General features: G+C 42.4%; 1 protein-coding gene across 1 annotated transcript in view; it reads left to right on the top strand.

The window, feature by feature from the left end:
* Ly75 (lymphocyte antigen 75) overlaps window positions 1–20,969 on the top strand; it is a 95,709-nt gene that overhangs the window by 39,553 nt on the left and 35,187 nt on the right. The window contains exons 14-23 of the mRNA XM_060390239.1: window positions 3,888–3,969; window positions 6,703–6,771; window positions 9,662–9,780; window positions 11,102–11,133; window positions 11,823–11,998; window positions 12,983–13,050; window positions 13,290–13,369; window positions 13,967–14,106; window positions 15,756–15,861; window positions 16,328–16,488. Of these exons, the coding sequence (XP_060246222.1) occupies window positions 3,888–3,969; window positions 6,703–6,771; window positions 9,662–9,780; window positions 11,102–11,133; window positions 11,823–11,998; window positions 12,983–13,050; window positions 13,290–13,369; window positions 13,967–14,106; window positions 15,756–15,861; window positions 16,328–16,488 (1,033 nt within the window). The remainder of the gene's footprint in view (window positions 1–3,887; window positions 3,970–6,702; window positions 6,772–9,661; window positions 9,781–11,101; window positions 11,134–11,822; window positions 11,999–12,982; window positions 13,051–13,289; window positions 13,370–13,966; window positions 14,107–15,755; window positions 15,862–16,327; window positions 16,489–20,969) is intronic.

Raw genomic sequence — 20,969 nt, 5'->3', positions numbered from 1 at the left:
AATACTTTCCACTTTCTTGCACTCCCATATACGTTTCCATAAAACTGTCTGGAAAATACACAATTTGAATTTTTTTTCCTGTATGTAAAAGTAACGCGTTTAATATATTGAAGTTGGAAAAGATGAAAGTGTAGGGGAAACCACATAACACTGCCTTCCCCCATAGGAACCATAGTTTATTTGTACATTCATGCCAGCCAGCCAGCGAAAGGCTGTATTAAGCGCACTGTGTTATCTGCTTAATAAGCTCCCATTATAAAGCAATTGTTTGCTTGGGTTGTGCTTGGAAAAAGAACATACTTTAAAACCGAGATCGCCACAGTGGTTTAAAGGAAAGGAAGGAAGCGGAGTCATTACACTAGAAAACCATTGCGACTCCTTGAATGCGTCCGCTCTCATTACTGGAATTGACCTTCTCAGCAAGAAGCCGACTGCCCACCCCAAATCTGCAGCACGAGCCAGAGTTAAGACTTACGACTGCTGTATTTCACATGGCCTAGGTTCCATATCTCTGTTTGTATTTTGGGAAAAATAAAGGATTCATTATACACCAACTCATTAAGGCTCTTAGATCGTTGCAACTCTTAATGGCATCCTGATGGGAAGCCATTGTGGAGCAAAAATAGTCCTTGGATTAGAGAAGAAAGCCTTGTCTGCAGCCGTCGCTGCAGGGTACCCTCCCTCCTGTGAAGAGGCATAAATGGCTTTCGATATAAATCTAGGCTTTGCCGACTGAGAGCCCTCATCAAACAGTATTTATTGAGGGTTGTGGCTGAGATACTGTTTTCCTTAGCAACCAAATGCAGCAGGAAATTGGATTGGAAGTCAGAATTGTAACACACTTATACTTACTAACCTTTTATGCAGTATCTCCAAATAGCCTTCAAACTGTATGCTCGGTGCATGGAGTGGAAACCATTTAGACAGGAAATGGGAATGCTTCCTTTCGATCTGATTCCCCAGTTATGAGCAGGAGCATATTTTTTTCCTCCAGCCTTCTTGAAATCTGCATTAGAGGTGTGTAGCAGATAATGTCGTTTGCAGCTTATTCTTTCCTCTATCTGGCAACAGCTAAGGAAAGTCAAAGTCAGCACAAGCTGTAATTCAGAAATTATTTTCTCCTCTAACTTCCCTCCCCCAGCACACACACCACGAGAACCTACTATTCTCTGTATTTATGACAGTCTAGGGAATCCCTTCAAATGGAGTTAAAAACTAAATTCAGGGTTGAAATAGAGTTCATTCTCTAAACATAGGGACGATTAGAGATGTTTTGGACAACTGAGCAAACCCTTCCTAAAAGAAACTGCCCTCTGGTCTTCAGCAGAGGACCCAGAAAGGAACTCTAAAGTGGAGAAGTTTGTCAGTAGGAAGCCTGGCCACCGCTGGCTAGGAGAGGATGCTGAGAGCCGCCAAAAACCTAGGACAGATGGGGTAGATGGCTGCAAAGGCTGGGAGGTGTTGGGTAGCTGCTGGAATCTAGGCAGTAGGCATCCTTTGGTCTTTCTTCCCCAATGAATAACAGACTGTTACTAAATAAGATAAACCTTCTAAAAATTGGAAAAGATATACAGGCTTGGGCTGGAGAGATGGCTCAGTGGTTAAGAGGATGGGCTGCTCTTCCAGAGGTCCTGAGTTCAATTCCCAGCAACCCCATGGTGGCTCATAACCATCTGTCATGTGATCTGGTGCCCTCTTCTGGTGTGCAAGGTGTACATGCAGATAGAGCACTCATATAATAAAATAAGTAAATAACTCTTTAAGAAAAAAAGGTTACACAGGCTTATATCTCTCCATAACTTTATAGCTGTTTATTTTGTATATTCCAGAAAGCTAAATAGTACAGATTATTTTTTAATTTGGGTCCTACCTCTTCTGAAATATGTATTTCTCTTACATTTGTGTATATATTATATATGTATGTGCATGTGTACTGTGCTTATACCACTAATTCCATGTCCCAACACGAAGTTAAATTAAAGGAATATAGACCAGGCACGGTGGCGTGTGCCTTTAATCCCAGCACTTGAGAGGCAGAGGCAGGCAGATCTCTGTGAGTTCAAGGCCAGCCTGGTCTACAAAGTGAGTCTAGGTCAGCCAGGACAGTTTCACAGAGAAACCATGTCTTGAGAACCAAAACAAACAAACAAATAAATGAAATTTAGCTACTTACTGATGTCTGAAAAGTCTAGTAATTTTTAAGGAATGTTTTCAGTTGGAACTGGAGACAGAGGAAGGTTTTGCAGTTAGATCACTTATCATAGATGTAGCCTGCTAGTGTAGAAATTTGTTTGAGGGAAAGGTCTCATGTCCATGTGTGTTCTTGCCTTCACGTTTATACATATTCATCCGTGAGGCGCTGGAACATGTTAAGTGCTTTGATTTTTGGCTCCACAGAATTATTAGCCATCTTCTAAAGACTGCCTTTTTCCTCTAACCTCAGGAAATGTTTGTGCACACCGCTTTCCACTGTGATCTCTCCATGTACCGTAGTTTCATCATATTTAAACTTTTTACACCTCATTTGGCAACTCCCATAAGTTCATGTCTCCTTGGCTGTGCTATATTCTGTTGGACAATCTCTTGTCAAGTCTCCTGCTTCTCTGTGGCACCACTCTACACAGCTCAGTGCTTTCACATAAAAATACAAGGCTGATTCTGTTAAATACAGTCATGAAAGTGATTAGTTAAGTAACTTTCCCCAGCGTTTTCTTTGCTACCTAGCTAGAAAAGAGAAAGGAAAAAAGAAAGAAAGAAAGAAAGAAAGAAAGAAAGAAAGAAAGAAAGAAAGAAAGAGTTTTGCTCACTTTAAAATTAATGGACAATAGGAGTTAAATGTTAAATGTTAAATTTTAAAGTATTTTAAAGTTTTCTTTAATAAAATTTTAACCAAAAAGCTCATTTTGCATTATAAAGAAAAGGTTTGATAGTGCTATAAAGACTTTCACATATGTGTGTGGTAAAACAGTGAGAGATAGAGACACAGAGAGAGAGACAGACAGACAGACAGACAGTCACATCCTTAACCCCTAGACACTGTTTTTTTCAGATGGCATTGCTTGAGCTGGAAATATGGGTTATTTTGTAAAGAATTTATACAAAGCTCCAAGTTCAAGTTCCAGTACCACATAAAATATGGTGGCTCATGCCTTTAATCCCAACACTTAGGTGAGTCAAGAGTCAGGGTTACTCTTGACTACCTATAAGGAGTTCGAGGACTTCCTGGGCCATCTCTCTCTCTCTCTCTCTCTCTCTCTCTCTCACACACACACACACACACACACACACAGAGGCCATCTCAAAAACAGACCACATAGCTGCTGGAGCAGTGGCTTATGGTCTTCAGTACTTGTTCTTACAGAAGACCCAGCTTTTATTTCCAGCACCCACATCACGGCTCACAACACCCATAATTCCAATTCTGGGAGATCCGATGTCTTTTTGTGATCAGGCACATACATGGTGCAATGCATCCATCCACAAAGCATTCATGGACATAAAATAAGCAAGCCCAGAAAAACAAAACAAAGGCAGACTGCCTTTGCTGTCGTTGACTCTGTCTGAAAATAATTGCCTGGTATAATGAGATATTACAGTAAAAACTTAATACTAATCATATTTTCTCTTTAAAGGTCCATAGTGGACTAGGCTTTGCCTTTTGTACACAGAAAACTGCTTAAAATTTAGTTGTTTTAAGTATGTGGTACCTTTTCTACAGCTGCTCTGGGCTGAGAGCTTGGTTTCATTTCTTGCTTTGTATGGCTTAGGGTTGTCTTTTCCGCTGGTCCAAATCTCCTGACTACATATGCGTGTCTCAGTGACTTTTAACATGCAATTGTTCTAAATTTCTAATACTGCCTCCTTGGGGTTTTTTTTTTGTAACATAGTGAGCAGCGCTGGCTGTGGATCGGTCTGAATAAAAGAAGCCCTGACTTACAAGGGTCCTGGCAGTGGAGTGACCGCACACCAGTAAGTTAAAACTTTCACGTTGGGAGAAACATGGGAGGCATGTTTGTTTCAAAAGCAAGAAAGCTGGTTGTTAAATAAAACATGCACATCTAAATTTTGTATGGAACCACAGAAGACCTTTGGCCAGCCAAAAGAGCCTTCAGCACAAGGACAACTCTGGGGCTGTAATTCCACCAAACTATACCATTCTATCCAAGAAAGCTACAGTGACCAAAATAGCATCCTGATATCAATAGAAGAGAGAAGACGCAGAAATAAATCCATGAATTGATAGCTAACTAATCACTGACGAGTGCTAGGAACACAGAAGGATAATGATAGGTAGCAATTTGGGGGCCTCTTTCTAATCACCCACTTTAGTTCCCAAATAAATGAGACAGATAGTTATTAGACGTATTAATAGGCTTTGGGGTCAATAACTGGGCACAGATCCTTTTATACTGATCCTCCACACTAATGGCTACTTCCCAGCCACATGCTCCAAGTTACTTGCTAAATAGGTCCAATCTGGGCTGTTTCTGCCCCATCAAACCACATCCTTTCTCTACATCTTTTTCTTTCCTCTCTCCTCTCTTCTTCCTTCTCCCCACCTCTTGGTCCCTTCCTGAGACCCCCCCAAGCCTAGAACAGAAGCTCCGCCTACCTATCTCTTCTGCCCAGAGTTGGCTGTCCAGCTTCTCTATTAACCAATCAGAGATAACTGGGGAACAAAGTTTACACAAGATTGATCAGTGTGCATGACAGTGCCCTCAGCCGGACTGTAAGCAGATCTCCAGGCCCAGAATTCAGCATTTGAATACACAGAGCACCAGACCAAGCCTCAACATGAAAGAATAGCCCCTTTAATGAATGGAACCAAGAAAAGTGTCTCCCCACATGTATACCCGTATGCACATCATATGTAAAAAATACATTGACGACTCAAATGTAAGACCCCAAACTTATGTCCCCATTAGGGAAAGGGTCACAGGAAACCTCCATGACATAGTTTAGATAATGATTTCTTAAATATGAACTCAGAAGTATAGATGACAAAAGCAAAAACAGACAGAAGGATTACAGCTAAAAGTTACTACACAGCCCAGGGTACCCAAGACCTGTCTCAACAAGAGAAAAAAAAGATCTTTGGTGGCACATGCCTTTAACCCCAGCACTCAGGAGGCAGAACTCTACAAGTGGATCTCTGTGAGTTCAAGACCAGCCTGGTCTACAAAGCAAGTTCCAGGACAGTCAGGGCTACACAGAGAAACCCTGTCTTAAAATAAAACAACAACAACAATAAAAATCTTTGTATAGTTCTTGGATTTTTATAGATGCATAAAGTCATGTATTTCTACAGATACAGAAAGGCATGAGATAAGGCATGGAAACAGAAGTGCAACTGTCTGGAAAGACAAAGGAGACCGACAAAGGGAGGGGCTGTGGGGTGGAATATGCTCCACAGACCTTACACACTGCGTGAAGATGTCCTTATGTAACACAGCGCCATGAACAATGAGTACACACAAGGAAAACCTTTATACCAGAGCAAAAAGAAGAGAGGAGGAAAACAGGATGGCGGGTACCTGACACTGGGGCAGATGGAGGGAGGGAAGATATTTGTCAAAGACACAAAATTTTAGCTAGGTAACCAATAAGTTGAGTTATCTAGTTTATATTGTTGTACAATATGAGACCATAGTTAACACAGCACATTGTTGCCACCACATCAATGGTAACTGTGGAAGGAAATCCATATGATAATTAGCTAGTATCAGTTGTTCTAAGTGTGTAAACTTGAGAACATCGTAAGGACATAAGCATTTCTACCTCAATTAAAAAGTCTGAAACTCCGTCTACGTACCATGACATCATTAGAATTATTTCCTCACAGCCGAGGCCCGTGGACAGCTCTCAGGAGTCAGTTCCTTCCTTCCGTGTGGGCTCTGAGACCTGAATTCAGGTCATCAGCACCTTCTCCCACTGAGCCATCTCACTGACTCCATTTGTTTTCACTTTTTAAAGGCCTGTATGTTTTGTTTTTCTATATAGAGTTCCAAAAAAAAAAAAAAAAATTGGAGATGTACAGACATTGTGATAATCTTTGAAGAGTACAAATTATCTTTCCAAAGACTTCATTTGTACTTATTTTGTGTTTGTTTCTATTATCAATTAATAATGGAAAAATATTTACTTTTATCATCTAAAAGCATTAATTATATAAGGAAGAAAGTAGCTGTGTTAAGAAAAATAGACAAACCTAAAACAACCCTTAAAGAGTATTTCCAGTGTGTTCCTTTTCTAAGGAGAGGCTTTCCAGGACACTTCTCCAGATCCGTTTCCCGGATATTCATCATTTTCAGTGTGTTACTTGTGTTAGTTCGTTCTGTGTTCTTGCTAAATGTCAGAGTCCAGCCCTTTGCTTTCAAACTGAGGGATAGCTGAGATTAAATGGTCAAATACACAGTATCTCAAAACATCGAAAAGTCCTTCTTGAGCTGTTGATTCTGGCTTCTGAGGTGATTTAACACCCCACTAACCCCACTTCCAAGACTGTGACTTGGTGGGAAACTAAGGACATCCTGGCGGTTCCCAAGTTCTCTTGTAGCTTGACATCCTGATCTTCCACAAAGCAAAGTATGAAAATGTATTCTTTCTGTGGTGAATGTTTGAATCATTAACACTGCCTAAATTGTATGTGATTTGCAAATAATGTATCAGCCTTACGTTCTCAAAGATGACATCTCTTTTCAGGTGTCTACTGTCATCATGGAGCCAGAGTTTCAACAGGATTATGACATTAGAGACTGTGCTGCTGTCAAGGTCAGTACCATACCGGAAAATCAGTGTTAAAAATGAAATCCAAGGACTGAGGTCAGAGTTCAATGGCAGAGTTTATGCTTAACCTGTGTGAGGCCCTGGGCTCAATCCTCAACACCACACACAAATCTGCCACTATGTATGGTCAGGCAAAATATTCCTTTTGTTCATGGAATGTGGTCCAGGTGCAATGAGAAACATGCACAAGCAGACTGACTTAAACTTAACTTAAGAAAATAAAATTCATATTCAAAAGAACCACAGCTTTATCATCGTTATGTGGTAGGATGCTTCAAGGGTGTGCTGACGATAGCCAAGGAAAAGTCGAAAGAGGAAGCCGTCTCTAAGCTCTGTCTGGAAAGACTTGGGATTTGACCTTGGTCTCCAAGAAAGGACAGAGTTTGTGCAAGGGCAATAGGACAAAGTTTTCTGATGGACAACAGTGCAAAGATAGTGCAAGTGGAGCTCTGATGATTGACAGAAGAGCAGGATATATCCAGGAGTTTTATTTGGTACTACATTAAAAACAATACTTGGGGGATGAGAGATGGCTCGGTAGTTTAGAGTCCTCTTCTAGGGGCCTGAGTTTCCACAAGATCCCTCACAACAATCCTGACTCCCATTCCAGGAGATTGCTGCCCTCTTCTGACCTCCATGGGCGCCATGCACTCAGGCACAAACATACATGCAGGCAGAAAACTCATATGCAGATTATTGAATTAATTAAAAAAAAAGCAATGTTAGAAAATTAGGTTGCTATCAAGGTAAGGTGCTTGTACTTTTGGCTGGGGCGGGTGTTTGGTTGGTTGGTTGGCTTGGTTTGATTTGGTTTTGACAGGCAACAAGATGTTTGTAAAACTGGGAAGGGGAGACACGAGCCAAGACTGTGAATGTGAGCCGAAAATGGGAGGAAGATTTGTCTTGAGATGTGTTTTAAGGCACAGCAGCTAGGATTGGAAAATATCACAAACACAGTAGGCATCTTGTAATTAATCCATTTGTTTATCCATTTTATAAGTGGTGTATCTGGGAGGTACATCAAGGCACTAGACAACATCAGTGATAGGGTTCTCCCCAAGCCTGCAGCATAGCACGAGACAGACAATTAGGTAAGCTCTGGTACCTTTTGGTAGGAGCTCCAATAGGCAGAAGAGAAGATACGTGCAACGAGGCGGTTATTGTGAGAATAAAAATGGGGGGGAGGGGTTGTTATGAAGGTGATCTTGAGTAGCTATAGATTCTTTATGAGCCAGGCACTGTTGCTTTCATCACTTCACTTAATACACACACACCTCGTGAAGCAGGTGCTGTTGCCATGATCATGAAGCTGGGAAAGAGATTTCAGGTAACGGGTGTCAGAAGTAAAACCTAAACCCACACGTGTCCAGGTCCTGAATGTTTCACCACTGTGCTATTTTGCTACAAGCTAACACATCTCCAGGGCTGGACCTGGCCAGGGTGGTGAGGGAATGAAGAAAAAAACACAGACACACAGACACACGGAAAAGCTGGGATCAGGAGGGCTGGGGTCTGCACCCTGGAAGTTCACCATGTTTATCATAAAGAGTTGACCTGAGAGGAATGGTTATTAAGTAGTAGACAGGCTCAGCTAATCTCAGGAGGAGCAATCTCTGCAGGAGAGCAGTGCTCAGGCTGTAAATTTCCGGGGGAGAAAGCTATAGTGGACATTTTCTGCACAAAACAACATCTACATTTATATCCCCGGGGGAAGGCTTTGGGCTCCTTGACATGACTGGCCATGTCAACAGCACACATTCCCTCAGCACACATTCGCTCACTCCGGGTTTCCTCTGCTCCCAAGCTTCATGACAGGTCATTTATAGAACCAGGCAGAAAGCCAGGTGCCATGGCACACACCTTTCATGCTAGCACTGGGGAGGTAGAGGCAGGTGGATCTCTGTGAGTTCCAGGCCAGCCTGGTCTACAGAGAGAGTTTCAGGTCAGTCGGGGCTGTGCAGAGAAACCTTGTCTTGAAAGAAGAAAGAAAGGAATGAAAGAAGGAAGGCAAATAAAAGAAAAAAGAAGAAGCAGTGTCTTGCAAAGGATATGATATATTGTGGTTAAATAGTTCAAATCCAACCAACACAGATATGAGGCTTACCCTGCAGTAAGCTGAAATCTAGAGAACAGAATTGAAAGAGGGAAACTGAATGTTTAAAACAGGAAAAGGCCAAGAAGTAGTTTTGAGGAAACCACAGAAAGTAAAAGAAAGCAAAGGATGAGGAGATGTGTATAGCACACTCATTCTTTTCCATAAATTTGGCCTTAAGAAAAAAAAGAACCATAAAAGTGATGGAGGTTCCTCCCAGCTCGTGCCTTCACCATTCCTTCCCCATCACCGTCCGTGTGCACAGATAGATCACAATCTCATATCCTAGAAGTGGGACAGCAGCACCAAAGCCAGAGCCTGGGCCCAGGAGTCTCTGCCACTCTCTGATCTTCTCTGTTATAGCTTGGCTCTGATACGGTTTCTACCTGAGTCTCTTCCAAACTTAGAAAGTACAAGGCACCCAACATATAATACATAGTAGCACTTTTTAAAGTCCTTCTGCAACAAAGTACAATGAACACATACGAAGAAAAGTTTTTATTGTAATTTTAAAAAGAAATGGGAAAAAGTGTAAGGTCTAAGGTTTCATGTCAACCAAAAAAAAATAACAATTAGCATTTTGCGCATACATGCCAACTTATGTCTCCTTTGTCGCTTGGAAAACTCTAGCCCAAGCTGTTACTATTTAAACATTCCATTTCTTCATCTGTTCATTTTGCAAGTATGGTAGGTGAACTAAAGTAGAATGAAGGCCATGGCTTACAGTGTTTGGAAAGAAATGCAACAGTTTCAGAATATTCTGCCATCTTCTTCATCCTTTAGGTACGTGACAGGCCTTGGCGAAGAAGCTGGTATCCCTATGATGAGAAAGAATTTGTTTATTTGAAGCCTTTTGCTTGTGATGTAAAACTTGAATGGGTGTGTCAGATTCCAAAAGGCAAGTTACTGCTTTTCTCAACCGTCAACACTGCAAATGCTGGGCTAGAAGGTATTCTGGGAAGAATGAAGCAGTAAGGAAAAAAAAATTGGCAGGTCCTTGTAAAATTTAGAAGCAATTTTCAATGAACTGCAAGATGCTAATAGTTTATGTAAATTCAAATTCAGGAAACCAGTTAAAATGACAGTACAGCCTGCAATGACTAGAGAGACAGAGGGAAATTGAGAAAGAGAGAAAGAGAGAGAGATTGAGAGTTGGGGGATCAGGCATAGAGCTACATACCTGTAGACTCCAACACTCAGGAGACCAGACAAAATTGCCAGACTTGAATGTCAGCCTGGGTTACATAGAGACAGTCTGTCTTTAACAAGATTATAAACAAGAAACCATGTGAAGTTTTCACTTTCTATTGGTGTCTGTTTAACTGCACAATTGGTGAAAAGCATCCCAACGAAGAGAAAAACCAAACCTGTTTGATGTATGGGCAGCGCTCTGAAAAAGGGGTTGCTGATGACTTGGGTACCAAGACCACATGGAATTAGGGTCAACAAATTTACCCTGCAGACTCTCTGCGGCGAAAAAGCCGGAGGCTCATGGAGTCAGGTATGGCAAAGGCAAGCTGTGGGCCGGCATCTGGATACTGGCCACCCAGTGCCAAAGCCCAGAATTCCATGGGGCATACCATATTCCCCGATTCCACTCAGGAGTCCTGAGTGACTTTCTTATTTTCCTCTCAGCTTTGTTAAATCTTCTTAAAACAGTCAATACTACTCCTTTGTACATTTTTTTTTTCCCAACACCATCTTGGGAGTTGGTTTAAACCCACCCCGCCTTTACAGACTAGATCCTCAGACTCCATGAGATGCAGTGCTGGTCCCTGCTGTACGCCTGTGGTACGTGTGTGTAATGGGTACAGAATCATCATTTACTTTTGCTTTTTAATTGATGGCCATGCTTAGTTTGTGACTTCCTTAATACAAAGTAAAAGGCAGCTAGGAGGTCTGTAATGGGCCTTGGACCCTTTCTTGTGCACGCAAGGCAAGTGCTCCACCATCGAACTGCGTACCCAATGCCATACTGCTAGCGATACTTACTTAATGCTTAATAGACCTGCCTTTTGAGAGATCAGTCTTAAAGCAAGCATCGGTACGAACCCTGAAATTTTCCACTCAGACGTTCCTAACTCCACACGAAACAGTTTGATCCAAAACGAACACGCCCCCAACAGGGCTGTGCTTCCTGCTACCTTCATGGCTCCACCTGCAGGATGCAAGCTTGAGATCCAGTACTAACCGTCAGCATTGCTCTCTTCCTTACACAGGCAGCACTCCCCAAATCCCAGACTGGTATAACCCAGGTAAGCTGAGCACCCAAATTTAGCCAAAGCCACTTGGCTCTTTGCGGATAATGCGTATCATTTGTTGTTCATTGCTGGGCTCTTCTCACAACCTTGGGTGAAATGCCTGCAGGCAGCAGGGGCATGTAGGGGGGGTGTTGGGGGGGGCAGAGATGGGCTTTCCTTCTCTGAGCGTGTGGTCACGGGTTCAGAAGTCCTCAGGTCAGACAGCCAGGAATCTTAGCGGGTAACTGTGTTGAATTAACTGAAATAATCGCTTTTTTTTTTTAGAAAGAAAGAAAGAAAGAAAGAAAGAAAGAAAGAAAGAAAGAAAGAAAGAAAGAAAAAAGAAAAGGCTCATTTTGTCTTAAAACTTGGAAGTGTATAGCCTGCAGCATTTTGGCCTGTAGTGATAGAAGAGGTCCCGTGTCAGGGAGATGGTGAGGTAACAGGTGGCTGGACAGTGAAAGAGAAACAGACAGAGCCAGCCAGGGTGCGCCCTTCAGAGACACAGTCAGTGTAACATTCAGACTGGCCCTACCTCTTAACGGCTTGTCTACCTGCCAGGAGGATCTTGGGCTGGGAACCAGTAGCCTTTGAGGGACCACTTCTCTATACTGTAACGGTTACCACATGTGACTCAGTCTGAGCACCCCATGCTTAGCCGCACTGTTGGATGGCCACCGTCGTAACTCCGTTTTCTTCTTTAGAGCGCAGTGGAATTCACGGGCCCCCACTCATCATCGAAGGGAGTGAATACTGGTTTGTTGCCGAGCCGCACCTAAACTATGAGGAAGCCGTCCTGTACTGTGCCAGCAACCACAGCTTTCTCGCCACGATCACATCCTTTACGGCACTAAAGGCTATCAGGAACAAAATAGCAAATGTAATTTAAGCACATGCATTTTTTTTTGAGATTGTTTATTTTTATTTTACATGTGTGGATGTTTGTCTAAATGTCTGTTCTACGTTTACGCAGTACCAACCAAGGTCAGAAGAGGGCATCCGGTAGAAGAGCCGGTGGTGAGCTCCAGCGTGGGTGCTGGGAATCGAACCTGAGTCTTTGGAAGAGCAGCCAGTGCTCTTAACCACTGACCCACCTCTCCAACCCAACAAATGCATTTTAATTTCTTATATTTACATTTATTTCACTGAAGAATTTCTAAAGTTTCTGAAGGCCAAATCTTAGCCATGCATGGTAGAATGTGTCTATAACCTCAGCACCTGGAAGGCTGGGACAGGAAAATTGTGAATTTGAGGCCAGAGCAGCATCAACTATATAGCAAGTCATATACAGAAGGGGTGGGGAGAGAAAGGGCAAGGGAGGAGGGAAGGATGCAGGGGGAGAGGGAGAAAGGTTACATGCCCATACAAAATACAATTTGCTTCACAGCATCTAAAATCATTGTTTCCTACTAGGAAGTCTAAAGAGAATTGTTTAATGTACTACAATACATATGGCTGATAATAAATATCTACTTGATAGATACATAGCCATAAAGAGTATAAATAATCTTTATCATGTTTTCTTTAAATTTATAGTTAACTTTCTGTTGCTACTAGTAGAAAATTAAATTTAAAAATAAAATTAAATTGCAAAATAATAAGACATTATATGCCTAATTAAGACATTGGTCCAAATATATATGGCTATGATGGTGGCAATCTTTTTGGTATCTAAACAGGACCTATGAATATATAACATATGTCCAATTACAATCATATGCCCTGGTGGATATAATTTTCTGAGACCAAGTATTGGAGCGTTTAGAGATCTTCATCATTTGTGGTTACCTTAAAACAATATTTTAATGAAAAGTCTCCTCAAATATCTAGCACATGTAAGGATGGCTGTGTGGTTTCTTTTCAGATATCTGGTGAAGAACAGAAGTGGTGGGTAAAAACAAGTGAGAATCCAATCGACCGTTACTTTCTGCGGTATGGAAAAACCCTAGACACCAGCTCCAACAATCTGTCATGTTAGAAGCACCTGATTCCCTGGGGCAGGGGGGGCCACTACTTCTAAACAGTTTAACATTCATAGGCGAATTTAAAACGTGGTATAGAAATAACTTTAACATTTAAATTGATAATTAAAATAGTTCAGAGTAAAGAAAATGAATAGGACGTGCAATTACATTGCCAGCTCTCAACATCTCAGATTTACTGCCTTTCAGCTCACGAGGCCCATGGCACCATTTTCCCATGATGTTTGGAGATGAATGCTTGTACATGTCGGCCAAGATGTGGCTTATCGGTAAACTTGATTCTGACTCTTTAATGTTGACCGTTTAACATATGAACTTCAGGCTCAGTCACTGCCTTAATCCGTCTCCCTTTTGGCTTCCTCTTACTATAAGGCTGAGGACAGTAGCTCAACTTCCAAATAAAACCTCCTTCCGGTGTAGGAATTTTTAGTTCTTTTATCATCAAGAAATTACCACTAGAATAAACTTAGCTCTCTCGTAATTGGTGAGCAGATAGATAAATCTGCAAGTGTGAGCAGGCCGTAGCTCTGCCCCCTTATTGAACACACCTGCCAGTTCTCTTCCTATGTCATGCCATCATTCTTTGGATGATACAGTTACTTTACCCAATGTGTGATTTTGACCTATAACCTCTTGCTACGCATAATAGCAGAGGTAAAAATGACTAGTAAAGACAGAGAATGTATTTTAACTGTCAGGAGTAACATCTTTAACTAACCTTTCTTGTGGCTGAGGGTGGACTTCCGACCGTCCCTAGCACCAAAAACTGTGTGATAAGGAAGGAGCCCATCTTTTATTGGCAGTTGTTGTTAAAATGCACCAAATGAAAACTTCCCGCCATCACAATTCCGGCTCTCCTTTTTCAGACTTAAGTAAGCGAGCAGACTGCAACGTCAAGCTGCCCTTCATCTGTGAGAAATATAACATATCTTCCTTAGAGAAATATAGCTCAGATTCTCCAGCTAAAGCACAGTGCACTGGGAAATGGATTCCTTTTCGAAATAAGGTAAGAGAAAGAGAGAGAGAGTTGCTGCACTGTGCAAACCGCGATTGCTTTCATGATGCTCGTATAGCTTGTGGTAGCGGGCAGGCCCTCAGACACCTCTCTGAGAGGGCCTCCTGCATGTCCTCTGCTACCACAAGCACGGGAGGTCGCAAATTAGTCTCTAAAGTCAGTGATGCCTATAGGTCTTTGAATTCACCAAAGTTGCTGACGCTGATCCGCCAAAGGCTCACAATCCACTGAGTGGTCACAGCTAACCCCACAGCCTGAGGAAACTGACTCCGTTTAAGGCTGCTGCTGTCTTTTCCCCCTAAAGGGAAAAAAAAAAAAGAATCCAAGAAGCCTCTATCAATCAGCTTAGGTCAGAAACCACAGATGTGCTACAAAATCCTTGTTCTTGATTTTGCCCACATGGGAGTTCAGTGACGCAGCAGGTCTGGGGAATGGTGAGTTCTGTGCCTGGCTCTTTGGGGTGCGTGAACCACGTTGCTGTATGTACGCGTTACAGATTCACAGGGTTTCTGGGAAGAAACTGTCGCCGAATGTTAACATGCTTATTCTCTCATGTAGAAGAAGTTTAAAGGGGTGCAGGCTAGTCTGGCGTGAGGATCCCACAAAGCCTTCAACGGCAGCAAGCTCCTTATTTCTGCCCTGCCTCCTCAATGCTGTGCTTCTCTGTTGGGGGTTCCAGGTGTTCCTTCTGGGGCTGTTTCTGGAAATCACTCGGTGACTTTGCTTGTGGCTCAACCTCATTGAACATCCAGTCCATAAGAAGGCTGAACGAAACTATCCCACGCTTAACTGTTGGTAATCACAGAGAAAGAACAAGATAAGTTTGACAGCAGCCTCTGTAGTGATGCTGGGGAGATTTTGACTTCTGGGTTTGCTGGTAGGGCAGCAAACTGAGCTACGCTCCCAGCCACATTTTGACTTAAAAAAGAAACGGGATAATATTTTTAATTCCTCCAAGGTGCTGGAACTATGCCAGTTTGCATAGTGATATTAACTTGAATTAAAATGCCCTACCCAGAAGGAAAGATATGTGTTTAATAGCAGGAGGTGATGACTAAGAGCCTGGGTTTTGCTATCACATAGAATAGACCTGTAACCATTTTGTAGTTGCTTTGTTTACAGGTCGAGTTGCTTCCTTTTCCTGTGCCTCAGTTTTCTCATTTGTTTTGAGAATTAAGTGAGATAAAGAGATGATTAGCTAAATACAAAAACTGCGCAGAAAGCAAGAAACACAATAAGTGAGACTTTTTTAAAAATACATAGAATAGGGCTGGAGAGATGGCTCAGAGTTTAAAAGCACTGACTGCTCTTCCAGAGGTCCTGAGTTTCAATTCCCAGCAACCACATGGTGGCTTACAACCATCTATAATGAGATCTGGTGCCCTCTTCTGGCGTGCAGGTGGAAACGCACGCAGAACATTGTGTACATAATAAATGAATCTTTTTTTAAAAATCCACATAATAACTTGAAGATCGTTCGTTTATTTACATTAAAAGTGTACACTTGGAATCGTGTGACAGTGCTTTGTTACTTTCTGTCTCACAGATGGATGGCGGAGCACTAAAAGATGAGGTTTTTTCTGCTTGTGCAACTTCATTTCTGTCTGAATCTAAGGCTTCATTTGTGTCTCTGTTTACAGTGCTTTTTAAAGGTCAAGTCTAAGCCTGTTACATTTTCTCAAGCAAGTAGCATTTGCCATTCCTATGGTGGTACCCTGCCTTCTGTGCTGAGCCGGAGTGAACAAGGTATCAGCGCTGTCCCGAACATGGTGTTTGTTTGCTACTTTGTTTCTTTTGGGTAATGCTGTATCAAACTTGGAGCCTCAGCCGAGCTTGGCAAGTGCTCCGTGTCGGCAACCTTGTTTTATTCTGATTTGGGAGCCAAGTAAGTTTTGGGAGGCTGTGAGGAATTAAAATAAAGTCATGTAATTAAACTACTTTTCCATAGAGAAAGCAAAAAAAAAACTGTTTTGATGCAAGATAATCCGAAATGCTTTTCTGCTGGCTTTGTTTGTTTGTTTGTTTGTTTGTTTGTTTGTTTGTTTGGGCGTGGGTGGGTGTGTTCTTTGCACATGTGAAGATCGGAGAACAACATGCAAGAAGGAATCTGTCCTTCCTCTCCATCTTGTGGGTTCTGAAAAATCTAACTCAGGTCATCAGGGCTCTCTATCTCTCTGCCCTAACTGCTTTTCTAAAAATTTCTTTTTAACAGATTTTATTATATCATTGCTTCCCGAAATGGAAGCCGGTTTGTGGATTGGTCTGCGCTGGACTGCCTACGAAAGGATAAGCAAATGGACCGATGACAGAGAGCTGACATACAGCAACTTTCACCCCCTGCTGGTTGGTCGGAGGCTGAGTATACCCACAAATGTGAGTTATTTCAGTCATCTCCTTAGTGCTGGGAAGTAGTTGAGCCTCCAGAACTTACTGGATATAGAGCAATAATAGCCCACGGCCTGGGCATATAGCTCAGAAGAGTGCTTGCTAGGGATGCACAGATCCCTGGCTGGAATCTCCAGCACCACAGAAACCAGGCAACACAGTGCATGCCTGTTATCTTAGCGCTTGGGAGGTAAGGGAGGGAGGGTTGGCATCTCGGTCACCCTCATCTACGCGTTTAAATTTGAGACCAGTCTGAGGTATATGAAACCCCGTCCCAGTTCCATTTCTGTGACATGGTCCAAACAGGAAGATTAAGAAGGATAGAGCACAGCGGTTTCCAGAGGCTCCTGAGGCTGGAGGGAGGGCGCTGCTGGGGAGTACAGAAAGTCTCTTTGGAGAAGAGAAAATCGTCAATGTGATTGATGGTTGTTCGATGGGGCACGTACACTCAAAACTCCTGCCTGCGTGTGCTAACTAGGTGAATTGCAGCTCGGTAAAGCTGTGAGAGGCACAGCCTTCAGGCAGCTGCCCTGGGTTTCCCAGTAGCACAGACTTTCTATCACTTACTTCACGATCTTTGTGAGCTTCCAGAAACCAACAGACACATTTTATCTGACTTAAGCGATGCGAGTGCTCAACCTCAGCCTCTCTAGACGAAAAGACAGAACAGTGACTGATCATTTCCCTGTGAGAGCTACATGGGAGAAGCCCCGGCATGGTGGTGCACGCCTTTAATTCCAGCACTTGGGAGGTAGAGATAAGCAGATCTCTGAGTTTGAGGCCAGCCTGGTCTGTAGAGAGAGTTCCAGGACAGTCAGAGCTACACAAAACAAAACAACAACAACAACAACAACAAAAAAAAAAAACATGTCTCAAAAAACCAAACCAAGACTGGAGAGATGGTTCAGAGGTCTGAGTTCAATTCCCAGCACCCACATGGTGGCTCACAACCATCTATAATGAGATCGGGTGCCCTCTTCTGGCCTGCAGGTGTACATGCAGGCAGAACACTGTATATATAATAAATAAATCTTTTTGTAAAAAAAAAACAAAAAAACAAAAACAAAAACAAAACAAAAAAAGAGCTTCATGTGATGATGTCATAGATTTTATTTCTAGTTGGTGTTCTCATTAATGGTAAATAATAGTGAGGGGAAGAGGGCACTATATTGACAGTAGTTATATAAAGGCAAAGTAATTATCTTTCATAAGGTGTTGGCCCTCGGCCCATGAGATGGCAGCACCCACATTCACAGTGAGTCTTTATCCTTTAGACACTCCTCTAGGAAAACACCCTCACAGACACAGCAAGAGAAGTGCCTCACCGGTCTTTCGTTTTTGTTTTTCAAGGGAGGGTTTCTCTGTGTAGCCTTGTCTGTCCTGGAACTCGCTCTGTAGATGGGGCTGGCATCAAATTCAGTGACCCGCCAGCCTCTGCCTCTGAGTGCTAGGATTAAAGGTGTGCACCACCCCCGCACAGCGCCTTCACCAGCTTTCCAGGTAGTTCTAAATCTACTAGTCCACAGTGAAGATCAGCCTGCACAGCATCCTTCTCACTAGATTTCTTACCACATCTCAAGGTTTTGTCAGCAGGCCTTCAGGGGATTCCTAATTAGGTCATTTATAATCTGCACAAAGCTGTGACCCTAGAGTCACCATAACCACTTTTCTCACCTTCATCCCCTGCTTCACCACACCCTGTTAGGACTTTGGGAATTGGGAAATGCAAACGGAGGGACCACCACCACATTAGGCTTAATCTGGAGGTTAGCAGACCTCTCTGCAGGCTTTTGCTGGTGGCATTCCGATGACTGTGAGCTGTACCACTTGGTAGCAAGTGTATTTCGTATTTTTTAATTAATTACTTTACTTACTTTACATCTCAGTGGAAGGTCCCCTTCCAGCCCCTCTCCTGTTCCCCCTCTCTTTCTTCCTCCCTTGAGTATCAGCCCACCTTGGCATATCAAGTTGGACTGGGCCCGACTTCTCTTGAGGCCAAACAAGGCTGTCCAGTTAGGGGAAAGGGATCCAAAGGCAGGCCACAGAGTCTGGGACAGTCCCACGTGGGGACCTCGCTGGACATCTTTTACATATGTGTACGGTGCCTTAAACCATCCATGGATGCTCTCCAGTGGATGGTTCAGTCTCTGGGAGCCCCTGTGGGTCCAGGTTAGTTCAATTTGTAGGTTTTCTTGTGGTGTACTTGACCTCTTTGTCTTTCAATCCTTCCTCCCCCTGTTCCGTAAGCTTTCTCGAGCCTCGCCTACTGTTTGGCTGAGGATCTCTGCATCTGTTTCCATCAGCTGCTGGGTAAAGCCACTGATGACTATTATGCTAGCCTCCTGAGTAAGGCTAGCAGAATATGATTAGTAGTGTCAGTGGCGAGCTCTCTCCCGTGGCATGCGACCCCCTTGGGATAGTCAGTGATGGCTGGGTCAAAGGTTTGTGTGTGTTGGTGTCCTTCTACCTCCACTGGAAGTCCCGCTTGGTTATAGGAGGCGGCCACTTCAGGATGCAGATTCCCCCCCCACTCTCTCACACCCAGTTTCCTCCCTCCATCTACTTCACATGTTTGTTTTATATCTCCCTCTGAGTGATATTCAAGCATCCTCCCTTGGGCCCTGCTTCTTACTTAGCTTCTTAGGGTCTGTAGAGTGTAGCATGGTTCTCCTGTACTTCATGGCTAATATATAAGTGAGTACATACCATGCATGTCTTTCTGGGTCTGGGCTACCTCACCCAAGATGCTCTTTTCTAGTTCCATCTATTTGCCTGCAAATTTCATGATATCCTTGTTTTTAATAGCTGAGTCGTATTCTATTGTTTAAATGGACCACATCCTTTATCCATTCTTCAGTTGAGGGACACCCAGGTTGTTCCCAGTTTCTGGCTATTACAAATAAAGCTGCTATGAACATAGCTGAGCAAGTCTTCTTGTGCTACGGCAGAGTGTCTTTGGATATATGCCCACGAGTGCTATAGCTGGGTCTTGAAGTAGAACTATTCCCAATTTTCTGAAAAAGTGACAGATTGATTTCCAAAGTAATTGTACAAGTTTACACTCCCACCAGCAATGGAGACATGTTCCCCTTTCCCCACATCCTCACCAGCATATGCTGCCTCATGATTTTGATCTTAGCCAAACTGTAGACTGTTTCATTTTATTTATAATGTCCTTTGCCTTATAGAGGCTTTTCAGTTTTAAGAGGTCCCATTTGTTAATTGTTGATATTAGAGCCTGAGCTGTTGGTGTTGTGTTCAGGAAGTTGTCTCCTGTAACAATGAGTTCAAGGCTCTTCCCCGCTTTCTCTTCTATTAGATTTAGTGTGTCTGGTTTTATGTTGAGGCCTTTGATCCACATGGACTTTAGTTTAGTGCAGGGTGATAAATGTAGATCTATTTGCATTTTTCTGCATGTAGACATCCAGTTTGACTAGCACCATGTGTTGAAGATGCTTTCTTTTTTCCATTGTGTGATTTAGGCTTTTTTTTTTTTTTTTTTTTTTTTTTTGTCAAAAATCAAGTGTCTATAGGTGTGAGGTTTTATTTCTAGGTCTTCGATTCTATTGACCAACCTGTCTGTTTTTATGCCAATATATGTAGTTTTTATTACTATTGCTCTGTAGTACAGCTTAAAATCAGGGATGGAGAGGCCTCCAGAAGTTCTTTTATTTTGTACAGGATTGTCTTAGCTTTTCTGGTATTTTTGTTTTTCCATATGAAGTTTAGAATTATTCTTTCAAGGTCTGTAAAGAATTGTTGGAATCCTGATGAGAACCGCACTGAATCTGTAGATTGCTTTTGCTAAGATGGCCATTTTTTTTTCTATGTTAATCCTACAGATCCATGAGCATGGTAGATCTTTCCATTTTCTGATATATTCTTCAAATTCTTCCTTCAAAGACTTGAAGCTCTTGTCATACAGGTCTTTCACTTGCTTGGTTAGAGTTACACCAAGATATTTTATATTATTTGTGGCTATTGTGAAGGGTATTGTTTCCTTAATTTCTTTCTCAGCCCATTTTTCATTTGTATACAAAAGGGCTACTGATTTTTTTTTTTTTTAGTTAATTTTGTATCCAGCCACTTTGCTGGAGGCTTTTATCAGTTGAAGGAGTTATCTGGTAGAATTTTGGAGTCACTTGTGTATACTGTCATATCATCTGCAAATAGCAATACATTGGCTTCTTTGCTTCCAATTTGTATCCCCTTGGTCTCCTTTAGCTGTCTTATTGCTCTAGCTAGAAGTTCAAATACTAGGTTGAATAGATACAGAGAGGGTCAGCAGCCTGGCCTTGTTCCTGACTTTAGTGGAATTGCTTTAAGGTTCTCTCCATTTAATTTGATGTTGGCTAATGGCTAGCTGTATACTTCCTTTATTGTGTTTAGGTATGAACCTTGTATCCCTGATCTCTCCAAGACTTTTAACATGAAGGAGTGTCAAAGGTTTTTTCAGCATCTAGTGAGAT

The sequence above is a fragment of the Meriones unguiculatus genome, chromosome 8 (assembly GCF_030254825.1).
Source record: "Meriones unguiculatus strain TT.TT164.6M chromosome 8, Bangor_MerUng_6.1, whole genome shotgun sequence".
NCBI classification, from domain to species: Eukaryota; Metazoa; Chordata; class Mammalia; order Rodentia; family Muridae; genus Meriones; species Meriones unguiculatus.
Note: the sequence above shows the minus strand (reverse complement) of the source record. Positions and strands in the feature narration are given on the sequence as shown.